The sequence below is a fragment of the Amphiura filiformis genome, chromosome 1, assembly GCF_039555335.1.
Source record: "Amphiura filiformis chromosome 1, Afil_fr2py, whole genome shotgun sequence".
Classification (NCBI taxonomy): domain Eukaryota; kingdom Metazoa; phylum Echinodermata; class Ophiuroidea; order Amphilepidida; family Amphiuridae; genus Amphiura; species Amphiura filiformis.
Window position 1 is genome coordinate 45,726,447 of NC_092628.1, and position 26,999 is coordinate 45,753,445.

At 37.7% G+C, this 26,999-nt stretch overlaps 1 protein-coding gene across 1 annotated transcript; it reads left to right on the forward strand.

Annotated features, from left to right (window-relative positions):
* LOC140161060 (uncharacterized) lies at nucleotides 1–26,170 on the forward strand. The gene is made up of 19 exons (XM_072184452.1): nucleotides 1–148; nucleotides 2,764–2,854; nucleotides 5,110–5,204; nucleotides 6,134–6,208; nucleotides 6,793–6,862; nucleotides 7,097–7,195; nucleotides 7,985–8,960; nucleotides 9,524–9,674; nucleotides 13,160–13,290; nucleotides 13,627–13,709; nucleotides 14,428–14,510; nucleotides 15,468–15,555; nucleotides 16,022–16,072; nucleotides 17,137–17,272; nucleotides 20,822–20,949; nucleotides 23,341–23,476; nucleotides 23,926–24,034; nucleotides 24,902–24,962; nucleotides 25,919–26,170. Exons 1-19 carry the CDS (start codon nucleotides 90–92, stop codon nucleotides 26,168–26,170), a joined length of 2,874 nt encoding a protein of 957 aa, XP_072040553.1. The 5' UTR covers nucleotides 1–89.
* The last annotated feature ends 829 nt before the right edge of the window (nucleotides 26,171–26,999 follow it).

The following is a 26,999-nucleotide window of genomic DNA, read 5'->3' on the forward strand; positions in this document are numbered from 1 at the left end:
AATGGCTGTCATGCGGCAAACTTGAAGTTGAAGTTTTCAGAAATATATCAGTTTACCGTATTACAAGAACAATTAAAATCATCTACATCATGGCTGCAAACGAAGAAGATATAGATATTGAAAATTTGGACGAAACGAACTCAGAAGGGTAATGTTGGGTCACATTCCGGGTCTCTAAATTGTCAGCTACTTTTTAAGCTTACCTCATGTCAGAAATTATTTTGTTCTGTGGACTGAATTATTCGGACTAACCTCCTGGCAGTCTGAAGTGACTGAGACTGGGATGTCACATAAAATGTGAAGTTTCAGATAGGTTCACAATCTGAGACGATAATCGTCTCAGTTAACAATTGATTCAGAAAGGAATTGCTCTCTGCACAATTTCCTACGTAAAATCATGTAGGTAACCTAGGCAAACCTTAGTTAACACATCTACTAGTCAGCTTAATTCGCCGAGACCGGGCCCCAACACAATGCATATTTACATAGAAATTTGAATTTTTTTCGAGAATAGGTGGGTGAAGGAAACCTACATTATCCATAAATATGTTTTCTATACTTCACTTGACCCAAATATATGATTTTTATGGTGATAATCAAGTCGCACATGGAATTTTAGAGGATTTTGATAGCAGTTCCATTAAAAAAAGCTGCCATCGCCATGAGACTAAGATCTAGAAACACCCCGAAATGCCGCTTTGGGGAATTTTGCTAGCTGAATCTTTTTGATGAAAGTCAATCTTTGACAAGATGTAACTTTGCTACGGAAAGTGCTATGAAAAAAAGGTTTTCAGTTTTGGCTTAGTTTACTCAAGGCCAAGGGCTTTAATTTGATATATAAAACGATGCAATTTGATGGCAAATTTGAATTCACCTAGCAAACCTAAATCATGACCATCCATCGACACCAACAAGACCAAGATAATTCATGAATTAAATTTGGTAACACAGTTCTGGATAATCATTTTTTCTTCAACACAAAATTTCACCTGTTGTCCTGTTTCCTGTCAAAATTAATACAGGAAAGTAGGGATAAATTACCAATTTTCATATTTCAAATTTGGTTTTGGTTTTGGTAGGACTGAGGCTTTACTCGAGGGCCAAGAATTTACCCCAGGGAATTTACCCCAGGGAAGTGATAGCTTCTCCGCCACCGGAATGGAGCTTCACATTCTAGACAAGAGACCAGTGTCCGAAATAAGGAAAATATGGAGATTGTCTCGAGGACAACTAAAGCATGAATTCTGCTTGTCCTCAAAACATTTTGGTTGTCCCCAAAATATTATGTCATGTTTTTGAGTGCAAAGAATCCAAATAGTAGGTATCCCAGGCAAACCTTAGTTAACACATTTGCTAGTCAGCCAAATTCGCCGACAATGTCAATGCATATTTATACTAAAATGCAGTAAACCTTTGACGAGCGCGTATTGTAAGGATACATCGCATATTTACTGCGTTGCACGCACTTGTCTCTGATTGGCTGCTGAGGCGATCTGTTGTTGCCCAGTGGAAATTTATGAATGAACTGTGCGCCGTACGCGTTGTTAGCGCCGAATTTGCAACATCACGGTAGTCGCTCTCGTCAAAGGTTTGCTGCATTTTAGTATACATAGAAATTTAAAACAACTGGCGAAGAAGGAAACCTACATAAATATGTTTTCTATACTTCACTTGACCCAAATATATGATTTTTATGGTGATAAGACAATCGCACATGGAATTTTAGAGGATTTTGATAGCAGTTCCATTAAAAAAGCTGCTATCATGATGAGACTAAGATCTAGAAACACCCCCGAAATGGGGAATTTTGCTAGCTGAATCTTTTTGATGAAAGTCAATCTTTGACAAGATGTAACTTTGCTACGGAAAGTGCTATGAAAAAAAGGTTTTCAGTTTTGGCTTTGTTTACTCAAGGGCTTTAATTTGATATATAAAATGATGCAGTTTGATGGCAAATTTGAATTCACCTAGCATACCTACAAATAGTGGTTGTCTAGGGGATAAGTACATAGCTCAATATGGTTGTCCCCAGTGATTTTTGGACAAGAGGATTTAAGTGCTTATTTCGAACACTGCAAGAGACCAAATCTTGCATTCATTAAATCTAGTTGGATTCACTGAACCATGTAAACTACATGTAAGCAATGGAAGTTCAGAAGCAGGCCCGTAACCAGGGGGGCTGATTTTGAAAAAGTGGACATGTTTTTCAAAATTGGGACTGGGGGCGGATTTGGAAAAAGTGGACTTTTTTTCCCCAAAAATTTGGACCTTTGACCAAAAAGGCTTTAAAAAAACCCAATTTTTTATGTATCATACATGTATATTGTATTATTGTTTATGTTGCATTATAGAAATTGAAAAAATACATCGATTATTTTAATTAGCCCAAAGGTGAATCAGTAGCAGCTTAGGTCTATTACTGATCAATATGATTTGCCACTGTGTGACCTCAATTTTAATTATGAAATGGACTTTCCTTTCAAAAGTTTTAATCATTAGGAATAATTGTGTGGTCCCGTTTTATTGTCGAAATGTAGTCAAAATTGAATTAAAGTCAACATGAAGAAAAACATTTTCAAAACGTTAGCCGGTACCAAAAAATCTTGTTAGGTCTGAGGTCCGGCCACTAGAACATTTTCTTTCATGAATTTTTTCTAACCCATATATTTTTTCAAATAAATAATAAAAACCGAGTCTCTAAGTTAATTGGACAGACAGACAGTAGTTTGCTTAAACCTAAAATTGTATTTTTAAACCCAACAGAGTATCAAGTACAGAGGTCATGTTTGAGGATTCTAGACCGATATCAGATCCAGGTGGGCTCTCAAACCAGTGGGGTCTTTATGATGACCAGGTGAGGATTTATAAACTTGTACTCACATCTATAATAAATTACTGAGTTTGGCGAATTGGTAAGGCTAAAACTTCTCGTTTTACATTATTTCGAAAACGGATTTTGCATTGTGAGAGTAAGGTTGTCCGCACCCCAATAAAACGTCCAATTTTGTTTTTGTTTACGTTAATGGTGTCAAATAATGTTAATTAGTTTAAAATGCCCTAGCAATGCACTAGCAAGCAACCTGCGAGCTAAGCACTGAGTAAACACTGAGTAAACAGTCACAATACACTACAATAGCCTACAGTCATGCTGTTTAACATGAAACCCGCAAATCCTATGTCTGATCTGATCAATGCTGAGATTGGGTCACTCATACCATTACACTGGAGAATCTGACTTGAGTAATTAACATGCATTGTTTATTCAACTAATTTGTCAACATTATCATGTCAGCGTTCAAACTAGAACCTATTGTCAACAGTTAAATGTTTGTTTATTGAATTAGGTCAAAGTCTCCAAATCACCCAAATTAAACAGGGTTGCCAAACTGTGATTTAGTAGCCCCAAATGGGTGACTTTTGAAGATCCCCAACTTTTGACAATTTCCTGTCCCATAGAGACAGATGGTTAAATGGGTGACTTTTTAGCAACGTAACTCACAGGTTAGCAGCATAATCAGTGTCTGTGCAAAATACTTTGCCAATGTTGAAAGTATTGTTCTACAAAATTGTACATTTATTTTGATTATTCCGAGACTGCCCCTCAAATTGCCCTGCACCAAGTGAAATTACACCTTAACTTTCAAAATGGGGTGTAAAAAATTAACTCAAACACTGCAATTGAACCTGCCCATTACACCTGACCAGTACATTAAAAAGAATACAAAAAAATAAGTACTGCAAAAGGCAGTAACCGAAGAACACAGTGACCGCGAAATCCGGGTGACCGCTAGTATTCAGAATTCTTCAGATATATTTGTTGTTCTGCAAGTGTAAGATTTGTTAAATATGATCTTGTTGCTGATCAAATGATTAACAGTGAGACCGATTACTCTTTTGCAAGCACAAGATGATGCTGATGTTCTGTATTTATATCATTCACTTGTCTACTACTATGCTCAGACCACACAACATAAAATCTATGGAAGATTGTAGAATTCTTGTCAGTGCCAACAATGAGGCTCTTGCAATGGTTACTAAGATTTTTTGTGTAGCCCTGAGTGGCAACATGCATGCAGTTGCTGGAATTTAAAAATTGCTATACTTACATTAATGTCATTAATCCAAAGCTGGGAGTATTTGATCCTTGGGTTTCCCAGTTGACGCTTGGTTTTCATCCTTGAGAATGATTTTACTCTCGGGTTTTTGATCTCTAATATAAATGGTCATGTATTGATTTCCCTTTTGACCCAATAGTTAAGGGGGTAGGCCTACTATACCCCTGCCCAATTTTGTGCCTATTTTTGCCTTTTTCTCAAAAATTATAGCGCATTGGGGACAAGTAAGATATGTGTATTATAGGGGCAAGGACTACAACTACTGCACTGGAAATTTTATTTCAGCACAGACAACAGTTGCGGAGTTACAGTCAAAAATTAGGGAAAACCAATATTTGATCAATAAATCAATAACTACTTGTTTTGAGTTGCTAAATTTTCAGTACAGTAGTTGTAGTCCTTGCCCCTATAATATACATCTTACTTGTCACCAATGTGCTGTGATTTTTGAGAAAAACGCAAAAATAGGCACAAAATTGGCCAGGGGTGTAGTTCCCCCTTAATGTCATTAACCCAAAGCTGGGAGTATTTGATCCTTGGGTTTCCCAGTTGACTCTTGGTTTTCACCCTTGAGAATTATTTTACTCTCAGGTTTTGGATCTCTAATAATGGTCTTGTATTGATTTCCCTTTTGACCCAATAGATAAATCACCTGTTGGAAAAGTCTGTCCTAATGTACATGGGAACCAACAGCATAATAAAGACACCACATTAGACACAAATCAAACTGCATCTCTTCAAAACCGAAATGATAAAATAATAATTATGATAAATTGTAGCTATCAACGAGTAGCTATCAACGAGTTAGTAAATCATCATAATTCTGGTTTGCACCATGCACCCTGTGTGTGGGTTAGGGATACATAATATATGGTATTTCAGGATTAACATTATGCCAATAAATGATAGAATAGCGTACATGAACTAGTTCCCTGACTAGCTCTAGCCTCTGTTAAGAAATTGGTTTGGTTTTGCTTGTGTGTTTTGTTGACAGCAATTATTTGGTGGTGAAGTATGGCCTTCTTATGATGATAACGCTATGGATCCTGAGAGCAGAGCAACAATAGAAAGAATGCTGCAGGAAGAAAAGTATCCTTTGAGAAAGAGAATAAAAACAAGTTTAATGTTTAGATTCATTTGAGAATATATTGTATAGTTTGTTTACTCAAAGTTCATCGTGAGACCATCAGTCAGTTAGATCAAGGCTTATGAATAATGAAATAGCTGTTCGTGCTGGTAGGATCTTTTTGATGACATTGGTTGTGAATAAATTACACTTTCATCATAAAATATTTTGTAATATTAAGAATCTTTTTTATTATCATTCTTGTATAACGATAAATTGTTGTCAGGCACACACACAAAAAGTAGATTGGTAGGTGAGAAAGTTAGAATTTGGTAATGTTCTTACAGTAAATATGGTGGCGTTAAAACAGGTGGAATATTTCCTGTTTTTCTCTGAAAAGTCCATGTTTGTCCCACATATGAATGAATGAGTCAAAGGTTAGAGTCAACATACACCTTCCTTGGTGGCAATTGGATACCTTATGGTTAGAGTCAACATGCACCTAATTTGGTGGCAATTGGATACTTTATGTTCAATCCAGCTGGAAGCTTTTACTTGTTTGATGTTAAATTCCAGTTGAAAATGGTTGAAATTTATGAAATCCATTTGAATTTTACACAAAATTTGGCCTCAAATGAAAACTTTTGTAATTTTGAAATCTTTCATTAATATTTCCCCATTTTATGGGCGAAAGTGGTTGGATCTTGAACTACTTTAACTGCTAAATTAGGTTGGAATTTGATAGTTTTCCTCAGTGCTAGTGTGGATTTCAAATACGGTCACCTAAATTCATTTCAGTCTTGGCATAAAATTTAGCTTTCAAGGTCAAACTTTAGGATAAATGTGATTGAAGATTTAGCAGTTAAACTGGGCATATTATTTAAATTTTTGTGAAGAAAAAGAGCAAACTAGTGAAGATGTTGTATTTTTCTTAACTCCATATTTTTGTAAGACGTTACTTGCAAAGAACAGGATCAGCAGGTGCATCCAAAGGTAAAACAAAGAAAGCCACAACCAGTAGTAAAAGGTAAGATTGATATTGAAGTGATAGGTTAGTGGACTTGGCTATTCCATTTGAAATCCATACAGCCCCTATGGAAGACAGGACCTTAATCTGTGAATTTCAAATGAGTAACCCATTTAGATAACCCATTTGAAATATACACCCCTTGTGTAGAAGATTAAGGCCATGTCTTCCATGAGTGTATGGATTTCATCTGGAATAGCCCATTTTATGTGTTCAGTTTCACCTGTCATGTACTGTAAGTATCACATGACATTATTGATTAGTGCGTGCATTGAAGTAAATTTACCAAAAACTATCAAGTGATTTGACTTTGACAAAGTAATATTTTTTTATATTATACTAGATATAGGTTCTGTTTCAAAAGTGTAGGCTAAATAGGTCTAAAATAAGGTTTGATTGCCCTTTCCCGACTGACCCAAGAAACCAAGTCCAGTTCAAACGAGGTCATACACTCGCACTTCACATTTAAACCGTGGACTACTCTGCAATGGGGGATCGTCCTCGGTTTCTAGAGGTCTGTAAAAGTTCGAACTGTTTTAAAAATCATGAGACTTTTTTGTCTTTTTCTTCCCAATTAACTACAGATCTGATAAAGCACACATAGTGAAAGGTATATGGACAGAAGAAGAAGTTGCAGGTTTTCATGAAGGAATGGTGAGTGCAATTCTGTGACCCCTGCCTGGGGTCAATTTCACAAAAGAGGCCACAAACTGGCCAAGTGGGGTGGCCCCTTTAACATGGATGTATGTTTCCAGCATTCACTTTGATTTCAGGATTTTTTTTCTTCCCTGGATACTGTTTTGTCAGGATTTTTCTTCAGTTTTTCAGGATTTTCTGTTGATACCTATTATTAACATCCAGGGGCTGTTATTTTCTTTACATTTATAGGAACTATTTGGCCGACAGTGGAGCAAAGTGGCAGAACACATAGGGACAAGAACTACATTGCAAGTGAAAAATTATGGCAGAAACCATCTTAAGAAAATGGTATGCAAACATTTATGTGACCAAATATAAACTCAAAACCAGTTTTTAGAAGTTCCTTTATTTCAGGAAATTTTGCTTAGTTTATCCCGTACAAATGTATTGTATATAGGAAAGGTACATTTTGAAAGGCATTTGAGGATGTTTTGACAACAACAGGCATCTTTGTAAACAAAAAAATAAAAGCAAAAGCCAGAAGTGGTGAAATGAAAAAGAGAGGGAAGCTATCAAAAAGAAAAGCCTGCCTTTTCTAAGAATGATCAAATTCAAGGATACCAAGTGGTTGTGAGAAGTATACAAAGAAGAAACGCAAGAAAGTAATAACAAAGAGAAAGAATACAGAAATTCAGATTTGTACAAATCGTTTGACCTACTACCAACAAAGACAGCTGCAACCCACATATAACAATAAGAAAACAACAGGTTGAATATTTAAAAGTCACAACAGAGTCAGGATTTTAAAATGGCCTGAGATGCTTTTACTGGCAACCCCAAAAATAGGTTAAGAATGTATAATTGTAAGATTTTACAGTTGACTCGAGCCCTTGAACCCATTTCCTTTGATTTGCTTACAGTATAGCACACCAAGAGTTAACACCTCAGTTAACATCAAGCAATTTAAAGAAATGTTCTGATGAAATGAATTCTTGAAAAAAATAGTTTTGACCAGTCGAATCAGCATAATTATAGCAGATTCAACTCATCGTGGGATGTTTTTCAAACAAATTCAGGCTACCGGGTGATCATGCATATCACGCTAAAGACATGGTACATTCTTTTTTTCCCTTGCAGGCATCTCTGGATAGCAAGCTCGATGACTTGGGAAATCAAAGTGAACAGAGTCCTGACAAGTTATCCACAGATCAAGTGCACTCACATATACCAGAAAACTTTGAAACTGGCTCTACAACTTGCTCTACTCCACCAAGGACTGCTACCGCAGCACCAAGAGGCAGGCCCAGAAAGAAAACTCCACCTCATCAGGCAAAGAATGTAGCAAAAATAAAGCCAAGTAGTAAATCGCCATCACCTAAAAAGATGACGAAGAGGGATGTATCAGAGAGCCCTCAGAAAGAGGAAACGAAGATGCAAGAAGATACCATAGAGTTGGATCCCACTAAAGTCAACATTATCGAAGAGAAAAGCGGAGAGAGCCAGGTGATGATTAAAGAGGGTGAAGCGGTTCATATACAGGATGCAAGTGGGTCTGAGGAGGATGTTGATGTGGATGTGGAAGAGGAGGATGAAGAGGATGAAACCGGTGCTACAACGATGGTTGCCATGGATGTAGTAGAGAAAGAGGAAGCGGTGATTAAAGATGAAGATGTGGAGAGCAAACTTGAAGAAGAGAGGACTACATGTGAAGAATTAGCAAAATCAGAGGATACTATTACAAGTTTACATACAGAAGGAATGACTGAAGTGGAAATAGTTGCGAATGAAGACCAGGAAATGGCAGTGTCAGTGCAAAGTAATGTGATGCAAGAAGTATGTGATGTTAAAATAGACAAAAAGGAGTCTGTGCAATTATTGGAACAGCCAAAGCAATTATTAGAAGAGCAGGTCTCTGATGATGATGATAAAAAGGACAATGATGAAACAAATGTGCAATATAAATTAATTGATTCAGGCAATGTTACTTCAGAAATTATCTCTACCATTGGGGATTCAAAAGCAGTAAACATTTCCAGTTCAGAAATGGATTTGACCGTCAGTGATGCAGATTCTGCTGGGTCGGAGATAGATGACACCTCAAATGACTTGGAAGGTATGTTCTGCCTCATTGTTTTAAATTGCGCAATCGTAGCCATAAAATACCAACAGTCGCACAATCCTAGTGGCACACATCAACACAAAAGGTGCGAAGTATCAGAAAGTCTGGCACGCTAAGCTGTGCAGTATTTAAGTGTGTGACAGTGGTATAGATAGAAGCTTCATATGTAATACTGGATATTGCTTAAAAATGTCTAAGGGCTTAACATGGTAATAATTATTTTGAAAATCACTCTGCTGTACTTAGATTTTAACCCCATGAGAACTACCTGCCGATTGGCCAAAATGAATATTGTGTCAAATTTAGAACCAATCAAGGAGGGTATTAATAAGATCATCTGCAAATGCAAGTTTGACCACAAATAGTTTAAAGCCTAGTCTCAATTGGCAATTTGAAATGAGCATTTCAAGTTATCAACCAATCAGAAATGCTGTTAGATGACAAGTAGAGTCCGGGGGGTTAAGGGACAATTGGTGTAAGTCACTAATGAGATTACACATAGACCTCATTCAACCTTTTTGAATCAATGTTTTATGAATTGCTTCTCTGTGCTACAGAAATTACACCAAAAGCTACTGAAGAGTTGATTTTAGAAAAGGATACCATCAGTGAAACAGAGAAACTGCTGAATGCAGACTACTTTGAAGCCGGTTACTCCAGGACTCCTCAAAGATATCTGACCATTAGGAACAAAATTGTAGAGTGCTGGTAAGTCCATTCTTTCATATTATTGACATGTGTTTTATATCATATCAAATACTGTTTTATATTAAATGACTTTGCATTACTTACAGTATTTTGGTGGTAAGATTAAAAAAAAACCTTTTTAGACATGAGAATGACCTAGCTGTGTTTGCACCCAAATATTGAGACAAATAAAGCTGATACACAAGAGGAATAGTATCTAGGTTCTATTTATCAAAGATATCTTGATATAGAGGGTGCCATTTCTACCTATGTGAATGATTTTTGCTCTGGAGGGGAAAATGCCAAAAACATTTGTTTTATGTCCTGTTGGCCTTAAACTCAAGAACTGCAAGACCAATTGAAATATAAATGTGGTTATTAGCTTCCTTGACTGATTTCCTATAAGGTCAATGTATTAATATTAAGAAATGCACTGCAGTTTTTGAGTTAAATTCCTAAAGCTTGACAAATGTGGCTCTTGCCATCCTATGTGTCTTAAGCATTTCTCTTTCTTGAAAATGTGTGAGTCTGCTTTCACAGGCAGAGTATCTAAAGCCTTTCAACTTCTGCCTATTGGTTATTTGACAACATTGATTGGGCCCATATGTGATGACTCGATGTACCCTCATGCGTGTATTTGATGGAGGGGGGCTTTGGGGGCGCTAGCCCCTCCCCCCAGGTTAAAAGCAGGGGAGGCAAAAAAAGGGGCAGTGGAAGATGAAGGGGCGGCAAGAAAAGAATTATTAAAGAAATATGGGCGGGGGCAGAAGGGGCGGCAAGAAGAATTATTAATGAATAAGGGCGGAAAATTATGGTTGACCTTTTTGGTCGCCAGCAGGGCCACCGTTCAAGGCTCTCTCTCTCTGTAGGTGCCATATCCTAAGACGTTGGCGATCATGTCATGCCACAATTCTCTGTTATAAGCCATCTCCAGAAGCTCTGTCGCTTTATGTTCAGCTCCCCTTTCTTTTAGCCAGTCTTTCAGATTTGATAACCACATCACTCTCTTCCTGCCTCTGCTCCTTGTTCCTTCTATTCTTCCTGTCAATACTAGGTTCTCGAAACCATCCTTTCTGAGGATATGACCAAGGAATTTGAGCTGCTTAACTCTGATTTCACGTAACAGCTTCCTGTTCACATTTGCTCTACTTAGGACATCGTCATTAGACACTTTATCAGTCCACGGGATCTTCATCATTCTTCTAAGGAACCACATCTCGTAGCTCTCCAATCTTCTTTTAATGTCTGTTGTTATTGACCATGCTTCACTTCCATACATTAATACAGGGACGACATAGCAGTTGAGTACCCAAATTCTGGTCTCTATACTGAGGGCAATGTTTTTTAGGATCTTGTCTAATTTTGAGAACGCAGACTTAGCCAGTGCAATCCTTCTCTTAATCTCCTTAATATATCTGGCATATTCTGTGATTAGACTGCCAAGGTAGTTGAAGGAGGAAACTGGCTTAAATCTTTGATCTTTCACCTTCAATATGCATGTTGGGCTTTCAGTCTTTGATACCACCATACATTCTGTCTTCTTGCAATTTAACGATAAACCTTTCCTCTCACTTTCCTGAACCACCACATCAAGAAGCCTTTGCAGATCCTCCTCAGACTCAGCTAATAGGACAGTGTCATCTGCATATCTTATGTTTGTGATGTTATGTCCACCTATACTGAGACCATTTTCCTTTTCTAGCTCCCTTAGAATCAGCTCACTGTAATAATCTGAGAGATCTGGTGACATCACACATCCCTGTCTGACTCCTCTCTTAATGCTTGTATATTCACTACAATCTCCATCCACCCTTATGCACGCTGTTTGGTTCCAATAAAGGTTCTGCAACAGTCGTAGATCCTTTCCATGCAGGTCTAGCCTGCCAAGATCTTCAAAAGCTGATCATGTCTCACCTTGTCAAAGGCTTTTGAGTAGTCAATGAAACACATGAGAGCCACCAAAACTTACAAAAATCAGCAGATAGGCGAGATCTGCTAGTTTCTGTTGACAAGGGGCAGTCTTCAGCAAACGGCTCTTTTCAGAGTCATCAGTAGACAAGGGGCGGTCTACATGTCTCATTCTTAGGTACTTTGTCCTGAAGAAGTCAGAGCTACTCCTGACGAAAGCTTAACAGTTCTAAACTTGTCCGACGGCGAACCCGCTAAAAAACCTACTAATTATCATACATTCTGTTGATGACTCCTGTCAGTTCCTCAATTCCATAATCCTCTAATGCTTCAATCATTTCAACAACTATTCCATCTGGCCCCGCAGCCTTATTTCTGCTCATCATTTTTATAGCTGATCGAACCTCTGACTGCAATATCTTTGGACCCTCAATAGAATCGGGAAAGCTTGGCAAACCATCCCTTACATCGTGAAATAACTCCCCAACATATTCAATCCATCTTTTCATTACATCATCTTTCCCTACCAGCATATTACCATTCTTTGCCTTGATGCACCCAGAGCTTGAACAGCCTGATTTCCTGCCTGAGATCTCATTTATCCTCTGGTACACATTCCGATTCTCTCCAAATTGACTCTCAATTTTGGCACATTTACTATTCAGCCAGGTCTCTTTGGCCTCCTTGCAACGTTTCTTTATTTGCCTGTCCAACTCTCTATATTCTTTCGAATCCCTGTCCATGATCTTTTGCCTGTCTCTCATCATTGATAGAATTTCTTCTGTCATCCACTTGCTTTTACTTTCTCTCTTCTTCTTTGGCAGGCATTCCTCTGCTGTTTCAACCAAGATATCCCTCATTGATTCCCATGTCATCTCTTCTCCTTCGTCTGTAAGTTGCTCAAACCTGTTCTCCACTTTGATGGAATACTCCATTCGGATCTCTGGTTTCTTCAGCTGTTCAAAATCTACCTTCTTCGTGATCTTCGCTCTCTTCAACTTTCTCAGCTTACAAATCAAGTGTGCATACTACTGGAATATGATCACTTCCGCAGTCTGCCCCTGGATGTGTCTTCGCATGTTTCACTGCTCTTCTAAATCTGTCATTAATGGTTATGAAATCTATCTGGTTCCTTGTGCGATCCCCAGGGCTCTTCCATGTATATATTCTTCTGGGTGCTCCTTAAACCAAGTGTTTGTGATTACCATGTTGTTTGCTTCACACCACTGCACCCATCTATCACCACGCTCATTTCTTTCTCCAAGTCCAAACTCGCCTACTGTTTTGCCATCTTGTCCTTGCCCCACCTTTGCATTCAAGTAAATGAGGCAGTGGGGGTAATTGGATGGTGTAATACTTGTAATTCTTTAATATTAAAAAAAAACTTGTTAAGAAAAAAAAATTGATTCACCCCCCACTTTTAGATTCTGGAGCGCCATCCTGGCTGGAGAAATATTGGGTCAACTTTTCAGGCTGTTGCTGCAGGGGGCTGCAAAATTTATGTTTTCTGTAGGCCCCCTTCCCGGGTAGGAGCGGCCATGATACACCACTGACCATGAAATTTAAGTAATTTTTATGTAACAAATGCTCTCTTTCAGGAATAAATGCAAGCCATCTTATCTAACCAAGACTGCAGTAAGACCAAACCTGCGAGGCTGTGGCGATGTCAACAGGATTAGTGCAATACACTCGGCTCTAGAACATTTGGGAGCCATCAATTTTGGCATAGGTGAGTTACTTGAAGTTGATTGACAACTTCAGTTATGTAGTAGAGTGTAAATGATTTGCTCTTCCAGATAACCATGTAATTCATATTTCAGTTTCAAATACCGAAGCTTAGTATATTTGACATCATTTGATTTCAGTTCAGTTCAATTCAGTTTGGTTCATTTCATTTTATTCTCAATTGGCATAAAATTAATAAGTAGTATCTGAAAGAAATGATTGCGGGGAAAAAAATGATTGCGGAATTGCTTTGTGCCTTTTACGTATCCCTAAAATTTTCATTTATTTTTAAAGCTGTCTTTTGCATAGAAAGTAAATTTGAGGTCTTTGTGTATTTCAGACAATCCATTTCATGTTGTGATATCGGCACGCTACAAGACAAGAATTAACAGGGTTCAGAGCAGCCCACATGCTGTCACCTTGGTAAGTAAATGAATAGAAAAAACATGGTAGCATGGATATAGTTGAGATGTGCATGTACTAAAAATGGAAGATGAGAATGATTGATGTATTTTGTTCTGTAAATTTATTTACAGTAAAAATTTCAGTTGAATGACAGCTGTATGTGATCCGGCCGCAATTGTATGTCGCGTATTTCAAAGTACATTGCAAAGGCATGGTTGGATTCTTTTTTGCGTTTTGCACACACAGGCGTTCATCACACTGTACGCAGGGAATCATCACGCTGTTGACAGCTGTGTTCATTCACATGAAATTTTTAATATAGTCGGATTGAATTTCATGTTTATTACGTTTGTGAAAGTTCATATGAGTTGGTATATATATTACTTTATCACAAAATGGCATTAGGAAGGAGACTATAATCGACTGAACTCATGCTATACCACTTTCTGAAATAGACATTATTATCACTTTCATCTTCATGAAAAGTATGTATGTCGTGTTCTTGTGCATTTCATTAGGAGTAAATTATTTCTCATAGCAGAAAGCACTCTCTTCATTTATTCCATATTTTAAGTGCTATGTAATAATAATAATACAAAGTACTTTATATGTAATAGAAAGGTCCCTCACAGGAGGAAAGGGAAGTATGAAAGATATCCTGATTGAATATCATAAGCTTGTTTAGAAAAGTGTTTGTGTCCCTAGCCTGTTAACTTAAAATTTGATTGAATCACAGAGACCACGCCGAAAGAGAATGTGCAATTCAGAAGAAGCAAAAGCAGAAAGAATGAAGACAGAGGAAACAAAACCAATTACTAGGTAAGATTGCTTTTGTTTGTCAAGTCTCACATGGTCCTGTATCAAAAAAGTTACGACTCTGAAAGTCCCCATATAGCTGTGGGTGTAACACAATGGAAAGTATACCATGTTAGATTGTCGCACCTGGGGAACAAAAAAGTGTACTTTTAGCTTTTTTGTAGCGAAGGCTAAGAATTTGTATGATAATTGGTGTATTACGTCTTTCAGCATGTGCATGTGCATCTCTCTATAATTGAGATGCAGACCTGGCGGAGTCTAGATTCCCTAGACTAATTGCTTTGTTCTGTATACAGAATATGTATGAATGATCAGTAATCAAGTATTTTGAATCATATGGTAAAATGCGCAAGGTTGAAAGCAAACACAAGTAGTCAAAATTCAAAACGAAACAAAAATCAAAATCGTTCTCATCAGCCAAAAAGGTTTTCAAAATAAAAAGTAACAATTAAAATTTAAAATTTAAGTTAGGAAAGTTGTTGGCAATCAAACACAATACAAATATTAACTGTCTATGAGTGTGATGGTCGAAATATAATCACGAGGTAAAAGATGGAACAATACATCTTTCACCGAGTGATTATATTTCGACCATTACACAAATTTAAGACATTTAATATTTGTTTTATATCACTCATACATAAATTATATTACTAAAATACTATTTAAGGTAGGAAATACATTTTTTCATCAACATCACCATGTTTTGCCATGATATACTTCACATTTTGGGATCCACCCCATAACTAAATCGGCGAGTCTAAGAGTCTGTGCACGGCTTGGCGCAGGCGCACTACGGCAGGCACTGAGATGGTAAAGACTATCACACGGAGAGGGTGATAGTAAAAATGATAAATGGTAAGCAACCAATGAACTGTCTAGAATTTATGTATGAGTGATATAAAAGCATCTATTCCCTTTGATGTTGAGTGCTATTTTATTTTCTCATTCTTAATACAGAGTGTCTACCAGACCCAGCAAGAAGCGGAGAGTTGCGTATGATCCATTCAAACTGATTCAATGTGCTGAATTCAATGAGGACAACTTGGTAAGTGCAGGAATTGGTGTTGGTATAACTTGGCAAAATTATACGCAAATTACAATCTCCGCCAGTAGTCAGTCCAAGATAGGCCTACACTTTGTTATATGCATCTTGAAAAAGATGAAATTTGAGCAGTTTCTTGAATGGTTTGGAATGAGATGGGATAGAATTTCTTTGGTAAAATTGTCTTTATGTTAGACAAATGGTATAATATGTGGAAAACTCATATTGATCCCTCAGTTTTCCCTTTACAATTGGTGATTAATGTTAGGGTCACTGGATGAAGTTTTAGGTGTTGCTTCAAATTGAATTGTATGGACACAATCAAATTGCCTGGAGAGAATGTGGTGTGGTGAGGTCTCCACCGAATATTGTATTGCCCTTCACATAAAGAATAGGTCTAGTGGTGTAGGTGTAGATCCTTTTGATATTCATACTTTTCCATATATTTTTGTCTTTTTTCTCATCTTAGGCACCATATCATGTAGTTATGAACTCATCAGCATTGGCTATCATGGATCTTGTAAGTATTTCTCAGAATAGTGTTTGTTTGAAACTGTCATTTTGCGTAGAAACGTAGAGAAATCCTAGTGGGACTCGGGGATTTAAATCTTCTGGATACCGTATTTCGTCAAATAGTCGCCCCCCCTCAAATAAACGCCCCCACCACTTCAACCAAGATGTTTCAAAAATGCCGATATTTCTATGCTATCTTGTGTAGTAAGCTTATCAAGTTGCGCACATGGTCGATAATAGCGTCAATAATTGGCGAAAATCTGGATCAGAAACCCAGAAGTGAGCCAAAAGTCAGTGTTTCTAGTTCATCATTTTAGCGTGTTTTTTAGTTTACCTAATGATTTTAACGGGAATTATCATTCTAAAATTGACCTTGAATAAATGCCCCCCCCCTTGGGAAAATGTAACGCCCCCAGGGGCTTTTATTTGACAAAATACGGTATGTCTAGATTTTTTTCTTCTTTTTACATTTCCGCATGGTATTTTATTATTATTAATATTTTTTGGGGGATGTCCCTTTAACCCTTATTGTAGTGTATTCCCCGGACGAGCCCCCATGTGCAATGCCTCATGTCAGATGCCAAAGGGCAGATCAATTTTTAGGAAATGGATCTGTTGCCCACTTTCATCCCTAGTTGGGTCATATAGAAAGGGAAATGCAAGTCCCCCTCTTGATAGATCAAATGCTGTCATGCTCCAGGAGATATCCATGTTATACCATGTCTGCAGTTCAATAGTTCAAATGTTTTTGATGAGATTGATGTATTGAGCTTGTTACTTTATAGTAAAGAATTATCTGGAGCTGATTTTAGTCATTGCTGTTCATCTTCTCTTCCCTTCTCTTTTTAAAGTTGATATTCCATTGCAATGATTGCATATATAGACATGTTTGAGGTATCAGCCCGATGTCGACACCATTTTGAAATCGCTATTGATGATAGCAGCACTCGCCCACATCCACTATCTCCTTGTGTTGCATGACATTTCTGTCTCATGGTACTACACATGCTAAGACGTAGCCCTTTCTTCTAACATTAACAAATTAAAATTTGTTACAATTTCTATTCTCAGCATGCCCATCTTGCCACAACTGAAGTGATAGGGTTACTTGGAGGTGACTACAATGAGACCACAAGAGTGCTAGAAATCTCTGAAGCTAAGCCGTGTAAGAGTCTCAGTACAGGAATGCAATGTGAAATGGATCCAGGTAAGTTGCTACAGAAATGGTTGAATTATGATATGTGTCAGAATACATGGGCCACTTTGATAATTTGAAGCAAAGCGCATTATGGTTAGTATAGAGGGAATTAAACCGGACTGAATTCACTGCCTGTATCAATGGGGGAAGTCAAAATTTGCTATTCTATTTATACCTCCACTGGGCATTCATAATTGAGCAATGTGATTATCCAAACACATCAAGCAAGGTTCCATTAATCGCAATAATGTGAGTTGCAATAAAGGGTGACACATTGTATAAGTCTGGGCGATTTGCACTGTCCCTTACAATATGGATACAGGAACTCACTCTACCTTGATGTAAACAACAAAAATATTTGGGTAAATCGCTCTATTTTACAGTAATAGAATAGAAATAAAGGATGTGTCCGTGACAGTAAAACATGAAGGGTACCATATTATCCTTTATTTCTGAAATTGAAATACATTGAAATTGTATAGTGCATATTGTGTTGGTCATCACATTGCCTGAGGAATTGTGTATTAAAAAATCAACATTGATTGCACCTTATTAGGTGTCCTAGGCAGTAAAACGTAAAGGGTACTGTATTACCCTTTATTTCTGAAATTAACTGCTTTGTACTTGTATTGTGCATATTGTGTTGTCATCACATTGCCTGAGGAATTGTATATTAAAAAATCAACATTGATTGCACCTGATCAGAACTGAAAATGTTGCGACTGAAATGTTGAATTATGGAAATTACTAACAATTGCACCTGATTTAGCCAGCTCTTTGGAATAGAAACTGGGTATATTTTATCCCAATCTGATGTCCAGGGTATTGACCGATAAGTCATGCGTTTGTTACTCATCAATGAATTTGACAACTTTATTAATGATGTCACCACTATGCCAAACAAGTTGTTGATTTTGGGTGATTTTAACATTCATGTTAATATTCCTACTAAGTCTGAAGTTCAAATTTCCAAAATTCTCTGTCTACTGCTGGGTTTCAGCAACATATATCTTGTCCTACCCACGAGTCAGGTAATACTCTTGATCTCCTAATATCAAGGGCTGATGATAATATTGTTGTAAACTATAGTGTTAAAGAATCTCTTCTATCTAAACATCATTTTGTTAAATGTACCCTGAGATATAAAAAACCATCTCTCAAAAAGGTGACCAGTACTCGAAGAGATTTCCGTACACTTGATGATCAGGCTTTTAGACAAGATCTCGACAAAGCTTTAAATGATATTCCTGATTCTATTGATCATGTTAATGACTTGGTTTGTTATTTCTCTAAATCGTTTGCAGTGACTCTTGATCAACATGCCCCATTTAAAACTAAAAGTAGATCCACTCGTTGTACACCACCTTGGTTTAATGAAGACATTTTTAGTGAAAGGCGTCTGCGAAGACAGCTTGAAAGGAAATGGAGAAAATCAATGCACGAGGTAGATCGTGCTAACTACCGTAACCAGCTGCATATTGTTAACACCATGATTGCTCAAGCTAAAACATCTTTCTTCAAGACCAAGGTGGTGGACGTGAATGCCAAAGATCTTTTTCGTACCATTAGCAATCTTCTCAATGGATCAACCAAACCCCTCCCTGTTCATGATTCTACCGAAAGCATTGTGTAACAAGTTTGCATTTTTCTTCAAGGAAAAAATTGACAAAATCCAGGATGAGTTGGAGGAAGTTGGTGCTCCCACTGAGTTAGATAGTAGCTTTTTAGACACAACAACGCACAGATTACACGTTTTTGAGCCTATTTCTATGGATGAGATCGAAACGGTGATTAAACGCCTCACAAATAAAACTTGTGCTCTTGATCAACTACCAACATGGCTACTGAAACAAAATCTGCCTGTTGTTGTGCCTACAATAACCCGCATTGTAAATATGTCTCTTGAATATGGTAATTTCCCTGATTTACTTAAAAGTGCAATGGTTACTCCTATATTAAAGAAGCCTACTCTGGACCAAAACATATTTAAGAACTATAGGCCTGTTTCCAATATACCATTTATTGCCAAAGTGATCGAGAGTGTTGTGGCATCCAAGTTTAAAGACTATTTGAGTTGCCATGGACTGAATGAGTCTATGCAGTCTGCCTATCGCAAAGGGCATAGCACCGAGACAGCACTGCTGAAAGTTCATGGTGATGTCCTGCGTGAGCTTGATGACAACAAAATGGTGCTCTTAGTTATGCTGGATCTCACAGCAGCATTTGATACGATCAATCACAACACTCTTTTTCACAGAATAGAAACAGCTCTTGGAGTTACAGGTCCACCTCTTGCTTGGTTCCGGTCATACATGTTAAATAGATACAGTCGGGTCTCTATTGATGGCCAATGCTCTAGTGACATCCCTTTGGACTGCGGAGTGCCTCAGGGTTCCATAATGGGGCCTCTGATATTTACAACATACATTCTTCCCTTGGTAATATATTACGCAGTCACAATTTATTGTACCATATCTATGCCGATGACACTCAAATCTATATATCGTATGATCCCAGGAACCGAGCAGAATGTCTTAGTTCACTCACTTGTATTGAGAGGTGTATAACAGATATTCAAAATTGGATGACATCAAACAAATTGAAATTAAACATGGAGAAAACTGAGTTTCTGATCATTGGATCACCTCACAATTTAAGATCTTATCCTGATCTCACCCTTAATGTTGGTACTGCTGAGATTAAACCTACAAATTCCGTCCGCAATCTGGGTGTTATCATGGATTCGGATGGGTCAATGACCAGCCAGGTGGGGGGATTGTGCCGCACTCTTAACTACCAGCTAAGAAACATTGGCGAATCAGGAAATATTTAGATGAGGACACTTGCCATCATATTATCAGGGCTCTTGTTCTATCTCGCCTTGACTACGGAAATTCATTGCTTGCAGGCATCACCAATGCGCAATTTGATAAACTTCAGCGTATTCAAAATAAGGCTGTGCGCCTGATTTGTGGCGTTAGAGACGTGAACACATATCTCCCTACCTGGCGAGGCTTCATTGGCTACCTGTCCGCCAACGTGTTAACTTTAAGTTACTTGTGTATATGTATCAATCTTTAAATGGCTCACTACCAACATACCTCTCCTCTAATATTACTTTATACAACAGTCAAAGCATTTCACATCATTACCTCCGTTCATCCGTTGATCATACTAGGCTCCATATTCCCACAACCCATCGTTCACCAGGTGACACGGCCTTTTCAGTTATTGGACCCGGCTATGGAACATGCTTCCTCTCTCCATCAGAGAAGCTGTTTCCCTCATTGTTTTCAAGAAACTTTTAAAAACACATCTTTTTATGTAAATGTAATTTGTAATTATTTCCTTATGTATTGTAAAGGCGCTTTGACCTTTAATTAGATAATATGCGCGGTATAAATTGTATATGTATGTATGTATGTATGTATTGAAGTATCAAAAGGGCTTATTATAATATGGGAGTTGGCTGTTACATGTAGCTCTATGTGTGCATTACCAGTTGAATATGAAAACTAGCTTCAATATAACACCATGTATCCATAATTTCCATGGCAGTGTCACAGACAGAAGCATCAGAGTCCATCATGGCAGCGGGCGGTAGGGTTGTAGGCTGGTATCACAGTCATCCAACATTTGCACCTAATCCATCAGTGAGGGATATTGAGACCCAGTCAGACTTCCAAGTAAGAAATTTATTAAAGCGCATTGTTTTTTTTCAAGAGGTAAAGAGCCTTTTATAACCATTCAAGAAAGTTTTTGTTGTTGATTGCACTGTGTGGATGTGTAGGAGTGTAATTAGCAGCACAATAAACAAGTATAACAACTTTATATGCATTGTTTGTATGTGTAACCATTGGATCTAAGCAGTAAGTTTATTCAGCTTGTAGGACAGTTGTAAGCTCCTTGTCTTTGTGAGAAAATAATTCAAAATACCAATTTTTGTCTCGCCTGATAAGGCAGGAGACTATATAATCACTTTTCCGTATGTATGTTTAACTAGTAACAAACGCACGGCGCATGCGCGAGCCGGGAAATTCAGTTTTGGTTTTGAAACGTAAACAAAGCTGAATATCAAAACGACTCCATGCAGAAAATCACTTCTTTTTATAAAACTAAGCAAAATGACAACAATTACTTTAGGGAATATAAACGCCAAAGTCATATCTAGCACATATATCAAAAAGAAGTTGAAAATTCATCAGATAAGCGAGAAAGGGTCGAATTTTAGGTCAAAAATTTTTTCGAAAAAAATCATATTTTTTGGGCCTTAAAACTTGGCCATAAAAAATTCCCGTACACCACCAATTTCATGATTTTTGTCCTCAAAAATTAACTGAGTAATCCTCATAGTGTTTTCAAGTCAATTCCCGGAGACGGAGAAAGCGGACATATAGAAAAAAAGATATTTAATTTTATTTAATTTAATCCACAAATTGACACCTGAGTCGGTGCGTTTCTAACTTGTCGTACCTGTGTAGGGACCGATTCTACAGCAAGCTTGAACTTCCCGGCTCGCGCATGCGCCCTGCGTTTGTTACTAGTTAAATGTATGTGTGTATGTATGTATGTGGGGGTGGGGGTGTGTATGTGACAAATTTGGTTAAAGTTTTGGTTAAAGTTTGCTTTCCGCCTATTTTCTCGGAGACTATGAGTCGCACGTTCCTCAAACTTGGTGGGTGGGTGCATCTTGACCCGAGACAGAACCGGTTCGTATTGGTTAGTGGGTCAAGGTCACTGAGGTCATCTAGGGGTCATCTGAGGTCAAATTAGTAAAAACTGTCGTATGGCCATAACACTTGGTGGGTCCAGTCAACATTTAAAGCCAAATTTTTGGAAGGTCATTTCAAGGTCACCAGAGGTCATCTGAGGTCAAATTAGTAAAACTGTCGTATGGGCATGAAACTTGGTGGGTACAGTCAACATTTAAAGCCAAATTTTTGGAAGGTCATTTCGAGGTCACCAGGGGTCATCCGAGGTCAAATTAGTAAAAAGTGTCGGATGGGCATGAAACTTGGTGGGTACAGTCAACATTTGAAGCCAAATTTTTGGAAGGTCATTTCGAGGTCACCAGGGGTCATCTGAGGTCAAATTAGTAAAAACTGTCGGATGGGCATGAAACTTGGTGGGTCCAGTCAACATTTAAAGCCAAATGTTTGGAAGGTCATTTCGAGGTCACCAGGGGTCATTTGAGGTCGAATTAGTAAAAACAGTCGGATGGGCATAAAACTTGGTGGGTACCGTCAACATTTAAAGCCAAATTTTTGGAAGGTCATTTCGAGGTCATCTGAGGTCAAATTAGTAAAAACTGTCGGATGGGCATGAAACTTGGTGGGTGTAGTCAACATTTGAAGCTAAATTTTTGGAAGGTCATTTCGGGGTCACCAGGGGTCATCTGAGGTCAAATTAGTAAAAACTGTTGCATGGGCATGACACTTGGTGGGTACAGTCACCATCAGCCAGATAATCGTGCCCAGCCGATAACCGCCAAATTCATTTACCGCTACCAAAAGTAATTGAAAAAAGCAGGCGGTCGCAAAAGCAGGCGAGACTCGTGGTTCGAGAACCGCCTTGTTTGACAATTTTCAGGAATTTGACTTATTTTAATTATGTTTTAATTTACATGCCTGTAAAGGTTTCTTTTACAAACCTTTTGATATGAAACACGCCCTCTTAGGCCAAAAAAAATTGTTTGCTTGTCCTTGTCCGACCGACAGTCTCGACTGTAGAACTTTTTTTTTTCGAAAAAAGTGTGTTTTTTACAATTTTTCCTAAAAAGTCATGAACTTTTCGCCTGAAGATTAAAGATGTAAAAGTAATTTTGAAAAATACAAATTCCTGCATGTTTCCCCCTGTCTAGTCGTACCTGGGTTGTGATATTTCGTATCCTCAGTGTCTACACAAATAAAACATTGTTGAACTTAAAAATGGAGTGTTTTAAGTCTTATTGTACTTTTTGTATTAGTGCAGTTCTATTTATGAAGGGGGAGTGAGTGTGACTGATGCTAAAAGGTGGAGCACTCTGTTTATGTTGATGGAAGTGAAGTTCTCATTGTCTGTTCTGTTCTTTTCCACAGGCATGGTTTGGACCACATGTGCCTTATGTAGGAGTAATAGTGAGTCCATACCTGAGAGGTCTCCATTCTAGGTGTGTTCAGTCTGTATTCAAATGCCTCACCATCAGTCATGAACTTGTTGATGATTCAAATACCCGTAAGTACAGTGTTTGTATTATTAGTTATTGTGTGAAACCACTATTCAATGACAATTAGGCCCATGTGTAACCTTTTGGTAAAGCTGCTATATTGGATTGTCATGTAGGGACTCAAATAACATAACTCTGGCATTTATCAGCAAAGGACCAATATCAAACGGCATTGTCAGGTTTGAGTGTTATTACAAAGTTTTGCATGTCGTTGTCGTGCATAAAGCAAAACTGCCAACAGGTTACATAGGAGGTATTGCTTTAAACATGTTCAGGGGCCAAAGATACATAAGAGTTTTTTCTTGCCCAATGACGACGTGTTGAATTGATATCACCGTAGCACATTGCAATGTACATGCACAAAGCAAACAAAAAAGCCTATTAAAATTGACGAGGGACTGTATCTACGGACATTTTGAAATGTTTTTACTGACACTGATATTGTTGTTCATTTCAGGTAAACCATATAGCTTCAGTTTTACTGCCAAACAAGACTTGACAAGTAATAAGGATTCTTTACTGGAGATAACCAAAGATATAATCACACAGTATGCATCATATCCATAGTAAGTATAGAAGTTGTTAAGTACACATTACATTCACCCAGTGGAAGAGAAAGACACAGAACAGTCACAAATTGTACGTTTTTCGCCATTGTTTGTGTATATGTGACGTGTCATGTCAAAAGGAGACACTTTTGGGCAGGTTATCAATTTTGAGGTTTTTACATACCTTAAATATAGAGACATTTTGCTCCACAATGCCATTTTCCCCAATGAAATCAGACATTCCTAAGCGAAGATATTGAGTTAGTAAGTTATGGTTTTACAAAATTGGAAATTGAGATATCGGCCTTTAAAAATATTATTGACAATGTTGAGAGTAGGAATTACCTTGAAAAATGTCTAAAACAATACAAGATGCCAGTTATATTCCGGTCTGAAACTATCAGACAGTATTTATAACATTAATTACATCACAAATTCGCAACAAACCCAAATTGTGAAAAAGCACCCCCGGGCAGAGTTTTGGCTATTTCTCCATTTACGATCCTGCCCAAACGTGTCTCCTTTTGACATGACACGACACGTCACATTATATGTGTATGAGATGCAATTTTACCTAGCAACTGCAGACGGTATATTTAATGCACAATAGAGGGTGTATCTCGTAAATGTATTACACATGCAATTGTGATCGTTTACAGACCTCTGAAAGAACAGTACCCCGTTGCAGTGTGGTCCATGATTTAAATGTGAAATGTCATGTGCCTGTCCTCGTTTGTTGGTAAACACATATGCACACTGTTTTATGTCACTACCAATCTCAAGGTAAGAGGAAAAATTGTGTAGAATTATTGTAAACTTATTACCATCTCACTTTTAGTGCCTTGATTATGTATCTAAATACATAAATTTTGTTTCACTTTTCAGCCGGACTGAGATGTTGAAGTGGAATGTGCCTCGTAGTCCCGATAAACCTTACATGGAAAAGGTAAGGGTTTATGTTATTTTTAAAATGTTAAACTTGCTCAAGACCTCAAAAATGTGTCGGAATCTTTTGGGGGAGTTTCGTATGAAAATTATAATTATATTGACAAATTTTGTCCATTGAAGATAAGAAAAATGATGTTAGTTCAGTAATGTTTTGTTGTCAATGTTGAAAATATCAGATATGACTGGTGACTGCTTATTAGGTACCTCTTTCTGCCATGTTATAATTGAATCTTGTGAAATAATTTCTGTTTACTGTGTATGGACATGCGGTGTCTGCATCTATGTATGCATGTGCAGGTATTCAAAATGTTAGTTGCAACCATTCTTAATGTGACTTAAAGAACATGGTGAACACATAAGAGCTTAATCATGAAAGTAAGACCAGACGTTAGAGTTTGTGTTATCATCCAATGGCTCCATTTTAGATTTATGCTTTTGATTTGTGTTTGGAACTGGAAGAATGGAGCAGAATGAAATGATTTTGGCAATAAAATTAAGAGGTGGCATTCATTAACTTTTCCCTAAGAACTTTATAAAATGTCCACTTCTGTGTAATATTTCATTAATTGCGGCCTTTGTAGCAGGAGGAAAAACCTTAATATCAGAGATGTCAGTTTCCCGATTTCCAAATTTGTATAAATTAAAAAAAATTTCAATTCTTTTAATTATTAATTTATTTTTTGTTGGATTTGGAGTGTCTGGACCTAGAGCCAAGTGCTACAATCATTTGTGATTGATTAACAAATTGGGGGAAAAAACCAAGAAAAATTTCAATTTTGTATCTGAAAGGGACCCCCTGGCCATGAGGCACTGCGCTTCTGTCATTATGCTCCCTATTGCTTTCAATTTTCCATATTTTTTTCAGTATTTTTATTAGCAAATCCCTGGCATCTCTGTAATATACTTTCTCTTTCTCATATCCTTGTAAATTACTGTTTGTTTTTTTCATGACAGGTGTTAACATCAATCAAGTCTCATCTGTCACCCACACCTGACTCTGACTCAAGCCAATCCTCAACATGTAATGAAATCCTGGATGCAATAAGATCACATATTACATCCAGCTTTGCAGAGAAGTCTTCCGATGGGTCATCAACATCAGGAGGGGAATCTGCGTGTACAGGTGACGTGGTGGATCACGATGAAGGCATCCGTAGGCAAGATGAAATACAAAAAATACCTACTGGTTTGGATGGGATAACTTGATCCTACTGTTAGAAATTCAATTGAATGAACACAATTTGCTGTCTGTGGCGGACACATAATTCCACTCCTCTGCTTTGTCATGTAACTTCCCTGTGGGCACATTATCAATGTTGAGTGGAGGGAAAGCAGATATGTGACACGCTGTGTTCATTTAATTGTCTTTCCGAGTATATGGTTATCGGAATTTGAAAGTATTTTTAACAGTGTAACTCAGAGGTTCTTAGTATGCGGCCTGTTGACCAATTGTGGCTGGCACTTGAACAACTCCGAAATGTGCAGTAAACATAACAAACCAACGTGTATTTGGCCCTCAAACACAAATGTTTGAAATGATTATGGCCCTATATGGCCTGCAAGCAAGGACCTCTAGAGTAGACCTTTACTTGCCATACTTGGGAGTGGATTTCACAAAGAATTTAACCAATTACCGTAAAAACTCGATAGTTAGCATATGTGCTTACTATCAAGCGCTTTTAAAACATGTAAACATGAAGAGCTCCATCCACAAAAGTGTAAAGGGTTTTGAGCAAATCATCGATACACATAGTTATATACGAACATGTTAACCTTCAGAAGCGCTCGATAGTAAGCACATATGCTAACTATCAAGTTTTTACGGTATATTTAAGTAACACAATTTAAAGCTACAGTCCAATTGGCTTCCCCGAGGTAGTGACATCAGTACTTTGTTGCAGTACCTTTGCGTGTGTGCAGATGCACCGCGTTTGATTGCGAGTGTACACAACGCCAGGTCTTTGAATCAATGTGTGCTATTTAATACTGCGTCCACTGGAGTATGTTCTGACATCACTGCCTGAATGAAGCCAAA

Excerpts from the sequence above, each read along its gene's own strand:
- LOC140161060 (XM_072184452.1), top strand. The coding sequence starts at position 90 with ATGGCTGCAAACGAAGAAGATATAGATATTGAAAATTTGGACGAAACG. Across the intron at positions 149-2,763 it reads GACGAAACGAACTCAGAAGG|AGTATCAAGTACAGAGGTCA; the intron begins GTAATGTTGGGT and ends TAAACCCAACAG. Across the intron at positions 15,556-16,021 it reads AATTCAATGAGGACAACTTG|GCACCATATCATGTAGTTAT; the intron begins GTAAGTGCAGGA and ends TTCTCATCTTAG.